We start from the raw sequence: 17,221 nt of genomic DNA on the forward strand, positions 1-17,221 counted from the left end.
CCGGATGTTTATCTTGTTTTGCCAGGAGGTGGCCTTGCTCCCCCAGGAGCCCAGGAAGGTGCTGTCTGTGCGGGCCCCCTGGCCGGGAATTATGTCCCCCTCGCCTCCAGTCCTCTGGGCTTTCTCCATCTCCCCCTTCACTCCCTGCTGTGAATCACTTCCGGTAAAATTGTGGTTTTTGACTGGCTCATTTTAAGATTGAGAGACTCTTGAGAGGGCCAAAAAGGATGCATAAATTGGTCTGTTTCAGCAAAAATAAGAGTTCTAATTGGAATGAGACCACAACTGCTTTTGACACCAGTTAGCAAACAGCAACACAGACGTGGTCCTGGAGGTAAAGGTCAGGCTTGGTTCTGTTCCTAAAGAAAGGGTACAAATTGTCAACAGTCCAGCTGAGTTTTGGGTGCAAATTGGCTGTGCTGGAAGGGTTGCTTCGTTGTATTTTAGGGCATCCTTAGCCGTCCTCGTGGCTGGTGGAGTGGACCCTTTTTGGAAGTCAGATTCATGGTAACTGCTCTGAGGGTGTCTGTTCCTCTGTCACTGCTGATTAGGGGGAGATTTGTAGGGAGACAAGTGCTTGTCTAATCTCGGTGGCTGCATGACTCGCTCACTGATTGCACAGGCGTGTTCTGGGGGCGTGGAGCGTGCTAGAGTGAGTCTCTAAGAAGACGAAGCAGCTGCTGGAAGGAAGGGCTCCAGCGGAAGCTCGGATGCTGGGCTGGGCAGGGCCGACGGAGCTCTGCGGGCCTGCGAGGGAGACCCCGTGCTGCCTCAAGCTCACTCCAGTGCCTGTGGCCCTGGAAGGAGATTGGCTAAAACATTTATCAAATGCAGAGGCTGCTAGCATCAAGTTCCTCTTAGGTTTCCGTTTTCCTCCCCCTTATTTGGTTCTCTGAGGAGCGTTAGTGCTTGTTGGTCTGAGAAAGCCTGGAGCCCGCTGCCCCCAGGACGGCTCATTGGGGTGGAGGAGGGGGCGGGGCTTCTGCGCCATCCCTGCTCTTCACGATGGCCACTTAGCCACGAAATGCAGAGTTCTGCCCCCTCCCTCCCCAAGGACAGCCTGTCCGCTCCAGAAGCAAGAGCCCAGGCTGTGCTGGGTCCTGGCCTCATCTGTGTTCAGTTCCCAGCCTACCCCTCAGAGCTGTGGATTTCCCAAAGCCCCGGAGCTCAGTTTCCCCATCTGTAATAGGCGGTCCAGGAACTTTTAGGGAAGTGGGCCTCTAGGGGAAACAAGGCTTTTAGAGCCAACCTGACTTTTTATGCAGGATTTGCTGCCAGAACCCCTCTGAGTCCACTTCCTCCTGTGAAAATGGAGGCTATCTTGCCTCATAGGATTGTTGGGAGAAATCAATTGAAATAATACATTTTGTGATGCCAAGTCTAGCACCTGGGACGTAGTAGTTACTCTATAGTAATTTCTAGCATTTGACATGTATACCTGTAATACAGGTAATGTATACAGGCACATACTTTCCATGTATTAACTCATTTATTTCTCATATAGCCCTAGGAGTAGGTACTGTTAGTGCTCAGTTTTACCGCTGAGGAAACTGAGGTGGGCCAAAGGACTTGTTGATGGCATACCGCTAGTCAGCGGAGGAACCCAGGTTTGTTTATCTTAATGCTTTTGTTATGGGAAGTCTAGCACGTACACAAAAATAGAACAGTAATTCGATATACCTCACGTACACCTCGACCAGCTTCGGCAAACCGCAGCACATGGTCACTCTTGCTCACCCATCTCCACTGCCCCTCACACCCAGACACCTTCCTGTGCACACGCACACCGGATTATTCTGCAGCAGAACAGGAGATGGGATTTAAACCCAGGCAGTCTGGCTCCAGAGTCCGTGCTCTTCATTATGAAGACCTGTTACCTCTTAATAAACACTGATTTCCCCCTCTCCACTCTCCCAGCCTAAAGTAAGCTTTCCTGCCCGGGTGTGTGAACAGTCCTCACTTGCCCACAGCTGCCGTGAACAACCTTAGACGCCACCTTTGGACCAACAGGCCGTGATACAGCTTTACCCGCTGAGTGTCTGACACCCTGCTCAATCTCTCACCCTGTAGCAATCAAGGAGAAATACCTGTTTTGTGGGCTCTTTATAAAAGCATCTCAGTATTCGTGCTTAGGACGTTTCGGGCGTGATGTGAAAATAGCATGGGGTTTGGGAAGCAGAGACGTGTGTGAATCTTCACCCTGCCACTTTCTAACCAGATGACCTCAGTCAGGTCCCGTGACCTGAGCTGTAGTTGCCCCACATCTGTCAGGTAAGGTTCACTTTCACTATGTAGAGGATGTTGGGAGGATAAATGGAAATAAAAAAGGGGCGTGACCTTGTTCCTAGGACATTGTAGATGCTCAATAAATAGCCATTCCCTGTTTGCCAGTGCGTTCAAACCTCACAGGACAGGCATGAAGGCCAGCCTCCCAGGGCGTCACTTGCCAGACTGACACAAGACCTCACACTGGATGATAGATCCTTGAGGTGCTTCTGGCCCTTATTTTCACCCACTGTTTTTCTTTTTGTTGTCCATAGGGAAGGCCTGGTGGAGTTGCACTGGATTTTCAGGTGAAGGCAATTACCAGGCAGGCTTGGTGAAAGCAGGCTGAAAATGGACTTCTGAAAGTTAACACAACTTTGATGTGAGCCCCCTCCTGGCAGGAACGAGGTGCCAATTTACTGTGGACTTGCTGGGTGGAATTGAACAATTCTCAGGGTAAATGGTACTCTCATGTGGAGGCACCGGGTAATGATTTGAGACACCAGCTTCCAAATTATGCTCAGTTATTCAGTGGCTTCAAGGCAAAACCGAGTGATGTATTAGGAGTTTCACAGAAAGTCGTGCTGGGGTTCTGCAGCAGGATCTGGGGTTCTTGGCTTTCAGAGTCCTCATTTCAAAGCCTAACATTTCTCGAAGAGCAAATTCCAAAAGAGGAATCAGATTAGAAACAGGAATAGAAACCATTGTCATTGGTTTGAAAGGCGTCACTTGTTGTGTTTTAAGAGAATCATACCAAGATGTATTTGTGTATCTGCTGGTTCTAAAGCCACCAGCTTTAACTCCTTCTCAGTCGGTTCAAAGGCACAGCAGCACACGCCCGTCTTTCCTTCCTGCATCCTTCATGAGGTAACAGGAAGGAAACCTGTAGCCAGACTCATCTGTAAATTGGAGATGGTTTTTAACACCTGCCTCAGGTTTGTTTAGGAAGATTAAAGAGATGATTGTCCTTCCCTTTTCCCCAAAAGGATCTTACATCATTATTTACTTGCTGGAGGTAGAAAAAGAAGGAAATCAATTATGGCTCTTGGATTTCGTTTTGGAAGTCTGCCATCACATATATGTGTGTGTATGTATTTGTGTGTGTGCATATACATGAATATATTTATCTTTTATAGCTCCGTGTTGAAAATGCCCCACATGCTCTGTCACCTGAAGATGTCTGCCTTACTTTTTTTTTTTTTTTTATAAATTTATTTATTTATTTATATTTATTTTTTGGCTGTGTTGGGTCTTCGTTTCTGTGCGAGGGCTTTCTCTGGTTGAGACGAGTGGGGGCCACTCTTCATCGCGGTGCGCGGGCCTCTCACTGTCGCGGCCTCTGCTGTTGCTGAGCACAGGCTCCAGACGCGCAGGCTCAGTAGTTGTGGCTCACGGGCTCAGTTGCTCCGCGGTATGTGGGATCTTCCCAGACCAGGGCTCGAACCCGTGTCTCCTGCATTGGCAGGCAGATTCTCAACCACTGCGCCACCAGGGAAGCCCTCTGCCTTACTTTGAATGCAATTTTTTTTTCGGGAACCACCTTTAATTCTGTGTTCTCTACAACAGCGGTCCCCAACCTTTTTGGCACCAGGGACTGGTTTCGTGGAAGACAATTTTTCCGTGGACTGGGGAGGTGGGGGGATGGTTCAGGGGGTAATGCGAGCAATGGGGAGCAGCAGGTGAAGCTTCGCTCGCTCACCTGCCGCTCACCTCCTGCTGTGCGGCCCGGTTCCTAACAGGCCGTGGACCGGTAGCGGTCTGAGGCCCGGGGCTTGGGGACCCCTGCTCGACAACATTTGCCACGGACTTGCTTAAGCATTAAAAATCAGATACAGAATCTTTGGATCAAGGAAATATATGAGTACCTTCCTCAGCCCTTCCAGAACATCTGTACTAGGATTGGGTAGGGGCTTGCACATCCTCGGAGGCCTGTCCCACCTGTCCCCGTGCTTCAGAGATCAGGGAAGAGCAGTTGTGCACATATGTTCTGCCTCACCCGCTGTGTCAGGCTTAATTTTTCCTTATGAGTCTGTGTCGTGCAGTAGCCAGGCTGTCCTCTTCTGTTCTGAGTATTTTCTCCTTACTCTACAAGGCGAATGTTTCTGACTTAAGAGTATGTCAGTTGGGTCATCTGTATTATCTCCCCGCCCGCCAGTTCTGTGGAAAGGAGCCAGTCTTTTCAAAAAGCTTTTAATCTCTTGAGCTGTTGAGTAATAACTTCAGGAAGGTAGACCAGAGTGAGCTTTGGGTGCTCAGTGATGCCACGGTTAAGGGTCTCTCTCCTTCCTTTGTTCACTTCCTCATCGTTGCATGAAGGTTGTCTCTTTGAACCCTCCCAGGAAGGAAACTTCTCCAACCTGTGACTGTTCCTTTTCCAGTTGAAACAAAGCACAGCTGGCCACACGGATCACAGCCACTCTTTCAGAAAGCACAGTGAACTTTTTTGGGATAAGGCCCAACTCCCAAGGCATCAACTTGTTTGGATTGGAATAAATTAAGAAAGCCCACGATGAACTCCTCCTGCAAGCCCCTCCACCTGGAGTTACTTCTGCCTCTTACTGCATTACTGGTTCATTGAAAGTCTTCCATTTAGTTCATCCACCCACATTCTCCAGAGACACTGAAATTCCCTGCCTCACACAATCCTCCCAGATGGGGTTTTAGAAGATGTAGCAATATCTACAAAAGATATATTTAAAGCAAAAGTATACTAAAGATTGAAAATTAAAAAGATGGAAAAAATATATGTCAGGCAGATTGAACAAAAACCATGGCAGCAATTTTAACATTAGCAAAACAATTATAAGATGAATATGCCATAAGGGGCAAAGGATGTCATATATTAGTAGTAACAAATGATATTTTATCATGGATATGTATGTTGCTAACAATATAGCCTCAAAATATATAAAGCAAGTGACTATCAACAGACTAGAAAGACATTAACAGTTTTAGTTGAAGATTTTAAGATATACCTTGCAGAAATGGATAGATCAAAAGCTGAAAAGAGCAAAGATATAGATTTGAATTATAAAATTAATGAACTTGATCTAGTAGCTAAATACAGATCTTTTCACTCAAGAGAGAATAAAGATTTTTTTAAGAGCACACATGGTACAGAAATAAAAACTAGCTTAGGGCTTCCCTGGTGGCGCAGTGGTTGAGAGTCTGCCTGCCAATGCAGGGGACACGGGTTTGAGCCCTGGTCTGGGAAGATCCCACATGCCGCGGAGCGGCTGGGCCCGTTAGCCACAATTGCTGAGCCTGCGCGTCTGGAGCCTGTGCTCCGCAACAGGAGAGGCCGCGATAGTGAGAAGCCCGCACACCGCAATGAAGAGAGGCCCCCACTTGCCACAACTAGAGAAAGCCCTCGCACAGAAACGAAGACCCAACACAGCCATAAATAAATAAATAAATAAATAAAATTTAAAAAAAAAAAAAACTAGCTTAAACATTTTCGAATTTTTTGATGAAAAATATAAACCCATAGATTGAAGATGTATAACAATTTCAAGTAAGATTAAACACAAAGAAAATGACACTTAGGCACCTCAAGGTCAAATTGCTGAAAACCAAAAATAAATTTTACCGGGGTAGAATTCAGAGAGGCCTCAGACTTCTCTCTTTCAGCATTTGGCACTAGAAAAGCCATGCTGACAAAATTCTCAGAAGGAAAAAGCCCAACCCAAAACCTTTTTTGTAATTTTCCTTTGTATATTGTTCATTTAACAAATATTTATAGTGCAACTATGTGCCAGCTACTGTTCTTGGCGTTGGAGATACACCAGTGAGCAAAACAGACACACGTTCCTGCCTGTGTAGTGTATACTCTAGTGAGGGAATATATCAAACTGCCACTTATGTTTGAGTGTAATACATCGACGTTTATAAACATGGGAAAAATAAGGACTATATTTCTTATGAGCGTTTTATGAAAAAACTGCAAGAGGATAACAAGTGGTAAATGAGAAATCACAGCAAGAGAATTTGCTATAGGATGAAGACAGGATCCACGGTGGAAGTTACAGTTACAAAAGTTGGAAGTAAGAGGAGAAGGTAAGAGCTGGCTTAAGTATTCTGATTTCTTACTCTTTTATTATTAGGAGTAAAAAAGTTCATAATATACTTTATAAATTTATTTATTTGTTTGTTTTTGTCTGCATTGTTTCTTCATTGCTGCACATGGGCTTTCTCTAGTTGCAGCGAGTGGGGGTGAGCAGGCTTCTCATTGCGGTGGCTTCTCTTGTTGTGGAACACAGGCTCTAGGCATGTGGGCTTCCGTAGTTGTGGCACGCAGGCTCAGTAGTTGTGGCTCGCGGGCTCTAGAGTGCAGGCTCAGTAGTTGTGGCACACGGGCTTAGTTGCTCTGCAGCATGTGGCATCTTCCTGGACCAGGGCTCGAACCTGTGTCCCCAGCATTGGCAGGCAGATTCTTAACCACTGCGCCACCAGGGAAATCCAGTAATATACTTTAAAGTATAAAGGTAAGTACTGAAAGAATAAATAGAAATAATCAGCTAATTTAGTGGAGGGGAGAGTATGAGGAAGTAAAAGCATACTATTATTTTATTTTTTATATATGGTGTCAGTAGATAGAAGCTAAGAAATAGAGGGTTCATAAATAAGGTAGCCACTGAAAGGTAAGACGACATAAAAATTTTTTGAATGATCAGAACACATACATGAGCAAAGGAAACAAGCCATATATTGGAAGTTATTTTAAAGCATCAGTGGAAATCGTTTGTGTAATGTAAAACATGATGACAGAAACAAGACCAAACAGCCATCCTATCTGTAAATGTAAATGGTCCAGATATACTTAAAGAAAAAGGCTCAAATTGGATTATAAGGAAAACCCAAGTATATGCTATATAAAAAAAAGATACACCTTGAAGTGATTCAGAACAGTTGAAAGTAAAAGGATGGGCAAAATGTATGTCAGTGATACATGTGGAAAATAACAATACCATTAAAGGAGTGCTGAGAGGAACATTCACAGCTTTAAATACTTATATCTGTAAACATGAAAAAATGACACTGTCAGAGAAGAAGGAAGCAGTGTTCACAGCCTCACTGTTAAAGTTGAATGGGAACAAAATACAAGAGGGAGAAAGGACACATGATGATAAAGTATATAATTCACGATGAAGATCTAAAAATTATGGATATGTATAAAAATCACATTTTTCTCAACAAAAATACAGGAACTACAAAGAGCAATAGAAACATATTAGTAAATGGAGACTTTAGTTCCCCATTTTCAGCCCATGACAGAGCAAGTAAGTAAAAGATAAGGGTTTATAAGACCTAAACGACATAATAAAATAGACCTGACTCATATATATCAAATTCTGTCCTAAAGATAGAGGCTATGTCTTTTCAAGTTCCAGAAATATTTACAAAAATTATGTTACTTATGTTTGTCTACTTCCTCTAAATGATGAGCTCTGTGAGATGAAAAGGGAAATTGTCTGTCTTGTTAACCCTTTATCCCAGGAACTAACAGAGGTGACCGATAAATATTTTTGAGTAACTGAAAGAACAGTGCACAAAAGAAAAATATAAATGGTCAATAAGCTCATGGGGGAAATAAAGCACAACTTTATAACCAAAGTTATTTCTGTTCAGATATCAAAAGAGTAGCATTTTACCTATCAAGTTGGCAAAACTTAAAAAAAAAAATAACATGCTGTAAATCCTTGCTTTATATATATAAATGCATACCTAGATACTGTGTCAACTCAGCAAAATGTCAAGCAGAACAGGTAACACACACGGTTCTTCCCAGTTCCTGATCCTCTCATGCAAACGTCCAAGGTGAGCCATGACCTTGAGGAAATGTACTACTTGTGTTAGGTCACGTTCTAACTTTCCCTTTATTTCAGTGGGTGGCGTGATAGGCCCATCCTGATAGGCCCACAGCTGAGGTCGACCCATTTCTGAACAGCGCCCAGGAACTCTCTGCTTAGCTGTTCTTGCCCAGCACTGTGAGTCTACCCGCCTCTGGTGCTCTCCCCCAAGGGAGTATCTACCCCAGGCTGACATTTAGCCTATTGCTGATGTGTAAATTTGCTACATGAAACTCACAGTGCATTTCCACATAGCAATAAAGGTGCATATTTCATGGTTAGGTTTCCAGACTGCCCCACAAAAAACTGTTTGAATTTTAGAACCTTAGAGCTGAAAGCTCTATAGATATGACTGGTTTAATCACCTACTTCTTCCTGTATCACCCTGATAGATTCTGATTAGGTATCTAGGATTAGGAGAGCCTACAACTGGAGAGGATGGGCCCCAAATGCTTGTATTAACAAAACAAAATAAAAAGCAGGAGAAAGGATTTTGAAGAAGATTCCACATCCAAATACTTCCTCCTTCAAGTTAGGCTTGGGATTTGACCTCCTGCCTTCTTGTCTAACCACCTCCAGTTATGATAAGAACTAATTTCAGCTACATCCAGAGTGGTAATTTGAGCCCACGTGCTTGAAGTAACCATGGGGCTGGGGAACAAGAATGATGACAAACCCAGATGTCATGTTAAACCCTTACAACCACTTTAATTCCTCATGTGTTGGCTCAGACTATGATTATTTAAATAAAGACCTCTGGTTAATGAAGGCGAGTCAAACCCATGCATGCTCCTGATGATGAAACAACAGTGAAGGAAAAGGAACTAAATTCCCAGGATGAAGAGAAAGTAAGAAGCCTTTTTTTCCACATCTAGCCCCCAGAATGGAGGATCATAACCTTCAGACAGAAAAGTATCTTCTCCAGGTAATTTAATAGACCCAGGAGAAAAGACCTAAGGACTAATGTTGTGGGCTCCGCAAAGAAGCGATCTATTTGGATTAGCCGTCAGTAGAGCCCTGGGCTTCAGTAAGCTCCACCAAGCCTCACCCATGGACACAGAGCTTTTTAGTGCCCCACTCTTAAATACAATCAGACAGCTAAGGATCACAATACAATTTTTAAGAGGCCAAAATAAACAATTACAAAGCAATGCAGCGGAAACAGAGACCACACTGAGTGGCTGGGTGATGACTGCTGTATTGGACCAAAGATTTCCTAACATGAATGTGAATACGGATGCTTTAAATATGGTGTTAAATTTTTTGTGTGTGCTGCACAGTGGACACAACTGAGATTGTTAACGGAAAGACTGAGAAAGTTAATACCAGTCCATGCAATTCAAACAGAACTCCTCTTCAAAGAGCAATCATATTTACATGGACCACCACAGAGTTGAATAAAACAAACAACTAGCGTCCATGATGCAGTGAAAATCCAGAATGTAGGAAAATAGGGGTGGCGTATAACTGGAGAAGATGGGCTCACAATGCTGATATGAGAGCAACAATAAGAGAAAGAGGATTTTGAAGATTCCAAATCCAGAGGGGGTTACATACCCACTGCTCTTATCCCCTTCCAAGTTAGCTTAGGGAATGGACACTTGCCACCTAGGAAACCACTGCAATAAATATAAGAACTAACTACTGTAAACACATTTTAAGACCTCTGATTGTGTCTGGATTTCTCTAAAGTTTTAGCATCTAAGACAGCATTGAATGAACATGTAGTGTTTCTTGTTGTTTGCATTAAGCTCTATAAACTACTACAGCCTGTGGGCCAAATTCAGCCTACCACCTGTTTTTGAACAGATGGAGAGCTAAGAATAGTTACTTTAAAAAAAATTAAGCCTTTTATTTTGAGATAATTGTAGATTCAAATGCAGTTGTAAAAAGTAATACAGAGCGATCCTATGTTCCCTCTACCTAGTTCTTCCCAATATTAACTTCTTCAAACCTGTAGTACAATGACCTAGTACAACCAGGATATTGACACCGGCACAGTCAACAGAGGCCACAGGGATGCTCTGTTCCCCTTTTATAGCTACACCGACTTCCCTCTTGCCCCACTCCCTCCATCGTCCCATGGTAACCACTAACCTGGTCTCCATTTCTATGGCTTTGTTATGTATATATTTGTTATATAACAAAATGTAGCCATTTAGGATTGACTTTTTTGCCCAGCATAATTCTCTGGAGAGTCCTCTAGGTTTTATATAAATCAGTTTTTTTTTTTATTTAATTGCTGTGTGGTTATTTCATGATAAGGATGTACCCTGTACCACCCCCCCCCGTTAAACTATTCACCTGTTGAAGGACATCTGTGTTGTTTCCAGTTTGGGGCTGTTATGAATAAGGCTACTATGAACATTAATGTATAGCTTTTTGTGTGTGAACATAAGTCTTTACTTCTCTGGGATAAATGGCAAGGAGTGCAATTTCTGGGTCATATGGTAGCTGCCAAACGGTTTTTTAGAGTTGCGGCGGTACCACTTTACATTCCTACCAGCAATACAGTCCAATTTCTCTGTGTTCTTGCCAGCATTTCGTGTTGTCACTATTTTAAAATTTTAGCTATTCTGATAGATCTGTAGTGATATCTTACTGTGGTTTTAATTTGCATTTCCCTAACGACTAATCATGTTGAACATCTTTTTATGTGCTTATTTGTAACCTGTATATTCTCTTCAGTGAAATATGTCTTCATATCTTTTACCCATATTCTAATTGGATTATTTATTTGTTTTTTTGCTGTTGAGCTTTGAGAGATTTGTATACATTCAGATGCTAGCTCTTTTTCGGATATGTGGTTTGCAAATATTTTCTCCTGGTGGTAGCTTTTTTCATTCTTTTAATAGGGCCTTTAGCAGAGCAAAAGTTTTAAATTTTGATGACTTCCAATTTATCAATTTTCCCTTTTTTGGAATGTGCTTTTCCTTTATATGTAAGAACTCTTTGCCTAGCCCTAGGTCTCATAGCTTTTCTTGTATGTTTTGTTCTAAAACTTTTATAGTTTTACATTTAAGTCCATGATCCAGTTTTGTATAATTAATTTTATAATTTTTTAATTACCAAAAAAGTTAATTATTGTATAAAGCATGACAAATTCTCTTGGTTTTCCTTCAGCTGAGAGTGTCTTGACTTCGCCTTCATTCCTGAAGGACTTTTTCACTGTGTGTAAGATACTGGGTTAATAGTTCTTTTCTTTCAGCCCTCAAATATATTGTGCCAGTTACTTCTGGTCTCCATGGTTTCTGATTAGAAATTTGCTTTAATTAAAATTGTTTTCTCTTTATAGCTGAGGTGTTGTTTCTCTCTTGCTGCTTCCAAGATTGTTTTGTTTTGTTTTGTTTTCAGAAGTTTGACTATAATATAGGCTTCCCCTGTTACCTGAAAGTAGAGCATTCCTATGAAGCCTTTTGTAAGCCGAAATGGTGTAAAGCAAAGAAACAATTCTTTTTTTCATAAAAGCAAAAATTTTCTTCAGATTTCTTTTAGTGAGTGAAATGAGGTACTAGCATAGGTCTTTTGTAGAAACAAAGTGGTTTAAAGCAAACTTTCGAAAAGCAGGAGACACCTGTATGTCACAATGTGGATTTCCTTGGGTTTATCCTGTTTGGGGTTTGCTCAGCCTCTTGGGAAGTTTTCAGGGATGATTTCTTTGAGTACTTTTTTAGCCCTGCCCTATCTCTCCTCTCCTTCCAAGACTCCAATGACACAATTGTTGGGTCCCTTGTTATAGTTTCACATGTTCCTGAGAGTCTGTTGATTTTAATTTTCATTCTGTTTTCTCCACGTTGTTCAGGTTGGGTAATTTCTATTGTTCACTGATTGTTTCTTCCATCTCCTCCATTCTGCTTGAGCCCCTCCGCTGAGTTTTTATTTGATATCGTATTTTTCAGTTCTAAGATTTCCATTTGGTTTTACTTTACATCTTCTATTTCTCTGCTGAAACTCCTTACTTTCATTTTTTCCTGTTATGTTTCTCATTGCTTGCTGAATCATTTTATGATGGCTGCTTGAAATCTTTGTTGGCTCATTCTAACATCTGTGTCATCTCGGTGTTGTCCCTCATTGACTGTCTTTTCTCATTCAAGTTGAGATCTTTCTGGTTCTTGGTATGACAGTTGACTGAAACCTGGATGTTTGGGGCATTATATAATGAGATTCTGGATCTTAATTAAATCTTGTGTTTTAGTGGGCCTATTCTGACAGTGTTAGAGCACAGATGGGGTGCAGCATCATTCCCGTCAGATGGTAGTGGAAACCCCAGTTCTTGACTCAGCTTCTGTTAACACCTGGGGAGAGGGGCTCCTCATTACTGCTGGATGGGTGGGAGTTCTGATCCCCTGGTAGTCTGTTACTGATACCACCCTGGCTGAGAGGGGCAGGGGTTCCTCATTACTGCTTCTGACATGGACTCCAGTCTCACTGTGGGGCGTAGGAGGGTGGCCTCATTACCACCCAGCTGTGGTTAATATCCTGACTCCACTAGACCTCACTGATGCCCCCTAGTGGAGAAGGGTAGGGATGCTTTGTTACTGCCTCCTGGGAGCTCCCCACATTAGTCTCCACTGGTACTGCTGAGGTGATGGCTTCTTACCTGCTGGCGGGGATGAAAGTGCTGCTGTTCTGCTGCCCTACTTAGCCTTCTTGACATCACTTTGGTGGGGGATTTGGGTTGAGGGTGGAAATCTAGGCGCTCCGCCTACCTTTGCTGGTGTGGTGGGAGAGGGTCTCCAGTTTGCTCTGTGGTGTTTGGCTGAATCAGAGTGGTTGTTGTCTAGACGTTTTCTGCCTTGCTCTGCTGCCCCTTTCCTTGTCTTTTGTCTAGAGAGAGCAGGCTCTGCGGGGGCTTTTTTGTTTGGGCCCATTGCTCTTTCAAGATTGTCAGCTTTTTCAGCTCCAAGTCTGGGATATGTAAGTGGATTAGTTTGCCTGGGCTCCTGTAACAAAGTACTACAAACTGGGTGGTTTAAATAATAGACGCAAAATTTGGAGCGCCTTATACATCTAGCATAGTGTCTTCAATTAAATAAATGCATTTTCTCCAAAATGAAGCTATTATGTTTGGCCATTAAGTCCTTTATTTCCTTAAGTACTCATATTTTTAATATTCAAGTAGTGTCTAAGTTTTTGTTTTCTAAGCTCTGAGACTTTTTTTTTTAATTAATTTATTTTATTTTTATTTATTTTTGGCTGCGTTGGGTCTTTGTTGCAGTGCGCGGGCTTTCTCCAGTTGCAGTGAGTGGGGGCTACTCTTGATTGTGGTGCGCAGGCTTCTCATTGCAGTGGCTTCTCTTGTTGCGGAGCATGGGCTGTAGGCGCATGGGCTTCAGTAGTTGTGGCTCGCAGGCTCTAGAGAGCAGGCTCAGTAGTTGTGGCGCACGGGCTTAGTTGCTCCGTGGCACGTGGGATCTTCACGGACCAGGGCTTGAACCCATGTCCCCTGCATTGGCAGGCGGATTCTTAACCACTGCACCACCAGGGAAGCCCTGAGACTGTTTTTTTAATTTATTAATTTATTAATTTATTTATTCATTTTGGCTGCATTGGGTCTTCGTTGCTACATGCGGGCTTTCTCTAGTTGTGGCGAGCAGGGGCTACTTGTTGTTGTGGTGCGTGGGCTTCTCATTGTGGTGGCTTCTCTTGTTGTGGAGCATGGGCCCTAGGCACGCGGGCTTCAGTTATTGTGGCTTGCGGGCTCAGTACTTGGGGCCTGCAGGCTCTAGAGCGCAGGCCCAGTAGTTGTGGCACACGGGCTTAATTGCTCAGTGGCATGCGGGATCTTCCCAGACAAGGGCTCAAACCCCTGTCCCCTGCATTGGCAGGCAGATTCTTAACCACTGTGCCACCAGGGAAGTCCCACTTAGACTGTTCTTGATTCATGCTTGTTTTTGTAAACTACTGTATTGAGATATAATTGACATATTAAAAAGCTGTACATATTTAATGTATACAACTTGATGAGTTTAGAGATAAATATACATCTGTGAAATCATCTATGCCGTTAACTTATCTATCAACTTCAAAAGTTTCCTCCCTCTCTTTATTTATTATTTTATTGATGATTATTTTCAGAGCATTGTGTGTGTATATGTAAGTATGTATGTGTATACGTTGCTTACATATACATACATGTATATGTGCATATACACACATGTGTGTATACATATATATACATTTACATATGTATGTATATATTTATTCTCCCAAAATTCTTGGGTGCAACTCTTGTTAATATAAAAACCTTTGGTTATAAACTAAACTTTTTATGCAGCAAATGAAGCCAAAGAGCTGTTTTAATTTGGTTACTCATAATTTTATCCATCAAAGTCATTTGGGAGTGACTCATCAAATAATTTATCTCAGCTGAGAGATATGTTTGGGATTGGAAATGGTTTGAACTGAAACAATACTGACTTTTGGAAGATTTTCCTCAAGCTGATGAAAATGAGGAATTTCAAAGCTGTTCTTGTTTTCCGAAACAAACAAACAAAAAAGAAATCATACCAAAATGGGAAGAATGTTAGCTCAGTTCTTTTCTATTTTGTCACTTTAATGTATAAAATTTTCTGATATAGATCTGTTATGCACACCTCAAGTACAGCATAGCATCTACTTAGTATGGGCCCTTTGGCCTCATCTTATATAATAATCTTTTAGGCGGTTCACCATACCTGATAAAAGACATGTTGACCCAATAAGTGAGAAGCCTAGTTCTTTATTTTATGTGAAGCACACAGAGCCTAATAAATTTTATCACTGATGGTTCTTCCTGTTAAGGGAGCAACCATATCATTTCTGTGTGAGTAAACAAAATTTAGGAAGTCACACATCAGGCTTCTCTTAATCTAGAAGAAGTCTTGATTATCAGTTGTCAACTGTCATTGTCAAAACAAGTGTGGTTCAGTCTAACCACTTATGTCCTTGGGCATATTTTGTTTTTCCCCTCCTTGGCAGGCAGGGGAGAAAGGTGTGTCACTTTAAACTGTTAAGTGCAGCCTCTGCCATTGGGTGCCTTCCCAAGAGGGTTTACCTGTATCATGCTGGGTGGGACTCCTAAGGCAGTGATTCTCGATGGGGCTTTAAAGAAGGGAGAACCCTGGGCTGTGGGTAGCATCCCTGCTGCCAGCAACTCGTACTGCAGGGAGTCACAAGTCTTTGATTTTAAAAAAACCCCAAACGTGGATACATTAAGGCATCCACAAAAAAGGGTTGTTTTTAGTGGTGACTCTGGAGGTTGGGGGTCACCTTAAAAAGCCCTATGTCTGTTTAGAGGCAGTGTGACCTGGTAGAAGCAGCATGGACTTTGCAGTCCCACTGGCTGGATATTTTCCAGATATCTGACCTTAAGATAAATCACTCAATCTTTTAAGTCTCAAAATAAAATGGGCCTAATTCTTATTTTCAGGGATTATTATAAAGATTACATTTAATGTAAAAGTCACCAATCATCGAAATTGACTCAAGAAGAAATAGAAAACCTGAATGGATCTATAACAAGGAGAAAAATTGAATTAATAACTAAAATCTTCCCACAAAGAAAAACCCAGGCCCAGATAGCTTCACTAGCGAACTCCATCAGATATTTGAAGAAATAATGCTAGTCCTTTACAAACTCTTCCAGAAAATAGAGGAGTAAGGGAAACTTCCCAGTTTGTTCTATGATGTAAAAATTGGGGCTCCCCTGGTGGCGCAGTGTTTAAGAATCCGCCTGCTAATGCAGGGGACACAGGTACGAGCCCTGGTCCAGGAAGACCCCACATGCTGCAGAGCAACTAAGCCCGTGTGCCACAACTCCTGAGCCTGCGCTCTAGAACCCGTATGCCACAACTACTGAGCCCGTGTGCCACAACCACTGAAGCCTGTGTGCCTAGAGCCCGTGATCCACAACAAAAGAAGCCGCCGCAAAGAGAAGCCCGCGCGCGGCAACAAAGAGTAGCCCCTGCTCGATGCAACTAAAGAAAGCCCGCGTGCAGCAACGAAGACCCAACACAGCCAAAAATAAATAAATAAATAAGTAAAATTTTTTAAAAATTTAAAAGATAAAATGAAATAAAATAAAAATTGCCCTGATACCAAAGCCAGATAAGACATGACAAGAAAACTACAAACCATTATTGCTTATGAATATAGACACAAAATCCTCAACAAAATGTTAGTAAACCAAATCCAACAGCATGTAAGAAAGGATTATACATTATGATTAAGCAGGATTTGTCCCAAGAATGCAAGATTGGTTCATCCTAAAAATAAGTTTATATAACATACTATATTAATAAAGAACAAAAACCACATGATCACCTCAATAGATGCAAAAAAAAGCATTTGACAAAATCTAACAGCCAATCATAAAAGCTTTCAACAAATTAGGAATAGATGGGAACTTCCTTAACCTGATAAAAAGCATATACAAAAAAACCTACAGCTAACATCATGCTTAATGGTGAAAGACTGAAACATTTTCCATAAGATCAGGCACAAGGAAAACATGGTTGCTTTCACTACTTCAAGTTAACATTGTATTGGAGTTTCCAGCTAGTGCAATCAGGTAAGAAAGAAAAAAAAAAGACAGTGCACCCAGAATGGAAAGGAAAAAGCAAAAGCTGTCTTTATTTAAAGACAACATGATCCTTATGTAGAAAATTTTCTCTTTTATGGATTGTGCTTTTGGCATCATAGCTAAGAAATATTTGCTTGGCTCAACGTCACAAATATTTTCTCCTACATTTTCTTCTAAAAGTTTTACAGTTTCAGGTTTTACATAAGGTTTATGATCCACCCTTAGTTAACATTTTTGTATAGTGTAAGGGTCTAGATTCATCCTTTTACATGCAGATGGATACCCCATTGTCCCAGAACCATTTGTTGAAGACTGTTCTTTACCCCATTGAATTACCTTGGTACTTTTTGCTGAAAAATCAACTGACCATAAATATAAAGCTTTATTTCTAGACTCTTAATTCTTTTCCATTGATCTATATGTTTATCCTTATGCCACTACCACATAGTCTTTTTTTTTTGAATATTGGAATTTTATTTTATTTTTTTATACAGCAGGTTCTTATTAGTTATCTATTTTACACATATTAGTGTATATATGTCAA

General features: G+C 41.8%; 1 protein-coding gene across 1 annotated transcript in view; it reads right to left on the minus strand.

Moving 5' to 3' along the window:
* Positions 1–5,704: 5,704 nt before the first annotated feature.
* The window catches only part of DEUP1 (deuterosome assembly protein 1), a 247,949-nt gene continuing 236,432 nt past the window's right edge, over positions 5,705–17,221 (minus strand). Inside the window, exon 14 of the mRNA XM_082409952.1 lies at positions 5,705–6,756. Within this exon, the coding sequence (XP_082266078.1) occupies positions 6,601–6,756 (156 nt within the window). The 3' untranslated portion in view covers positions 5,705–6,600. The remainder of the gene's footprint in view (positions 6,757–17,221) is intronic.

This window comes from Balaenoptera physalus, assembly GCF_965194825.1.
Source record: "Balaenoptera physalus genome assembly, chromosome: 10".
Lineage (NCBI taxonomy): Eukaryota > Metazoa > Chordata > Mammalia > Artiodactyla > Balaenopteridae > Balaenoptera > Balaenoptera physalus.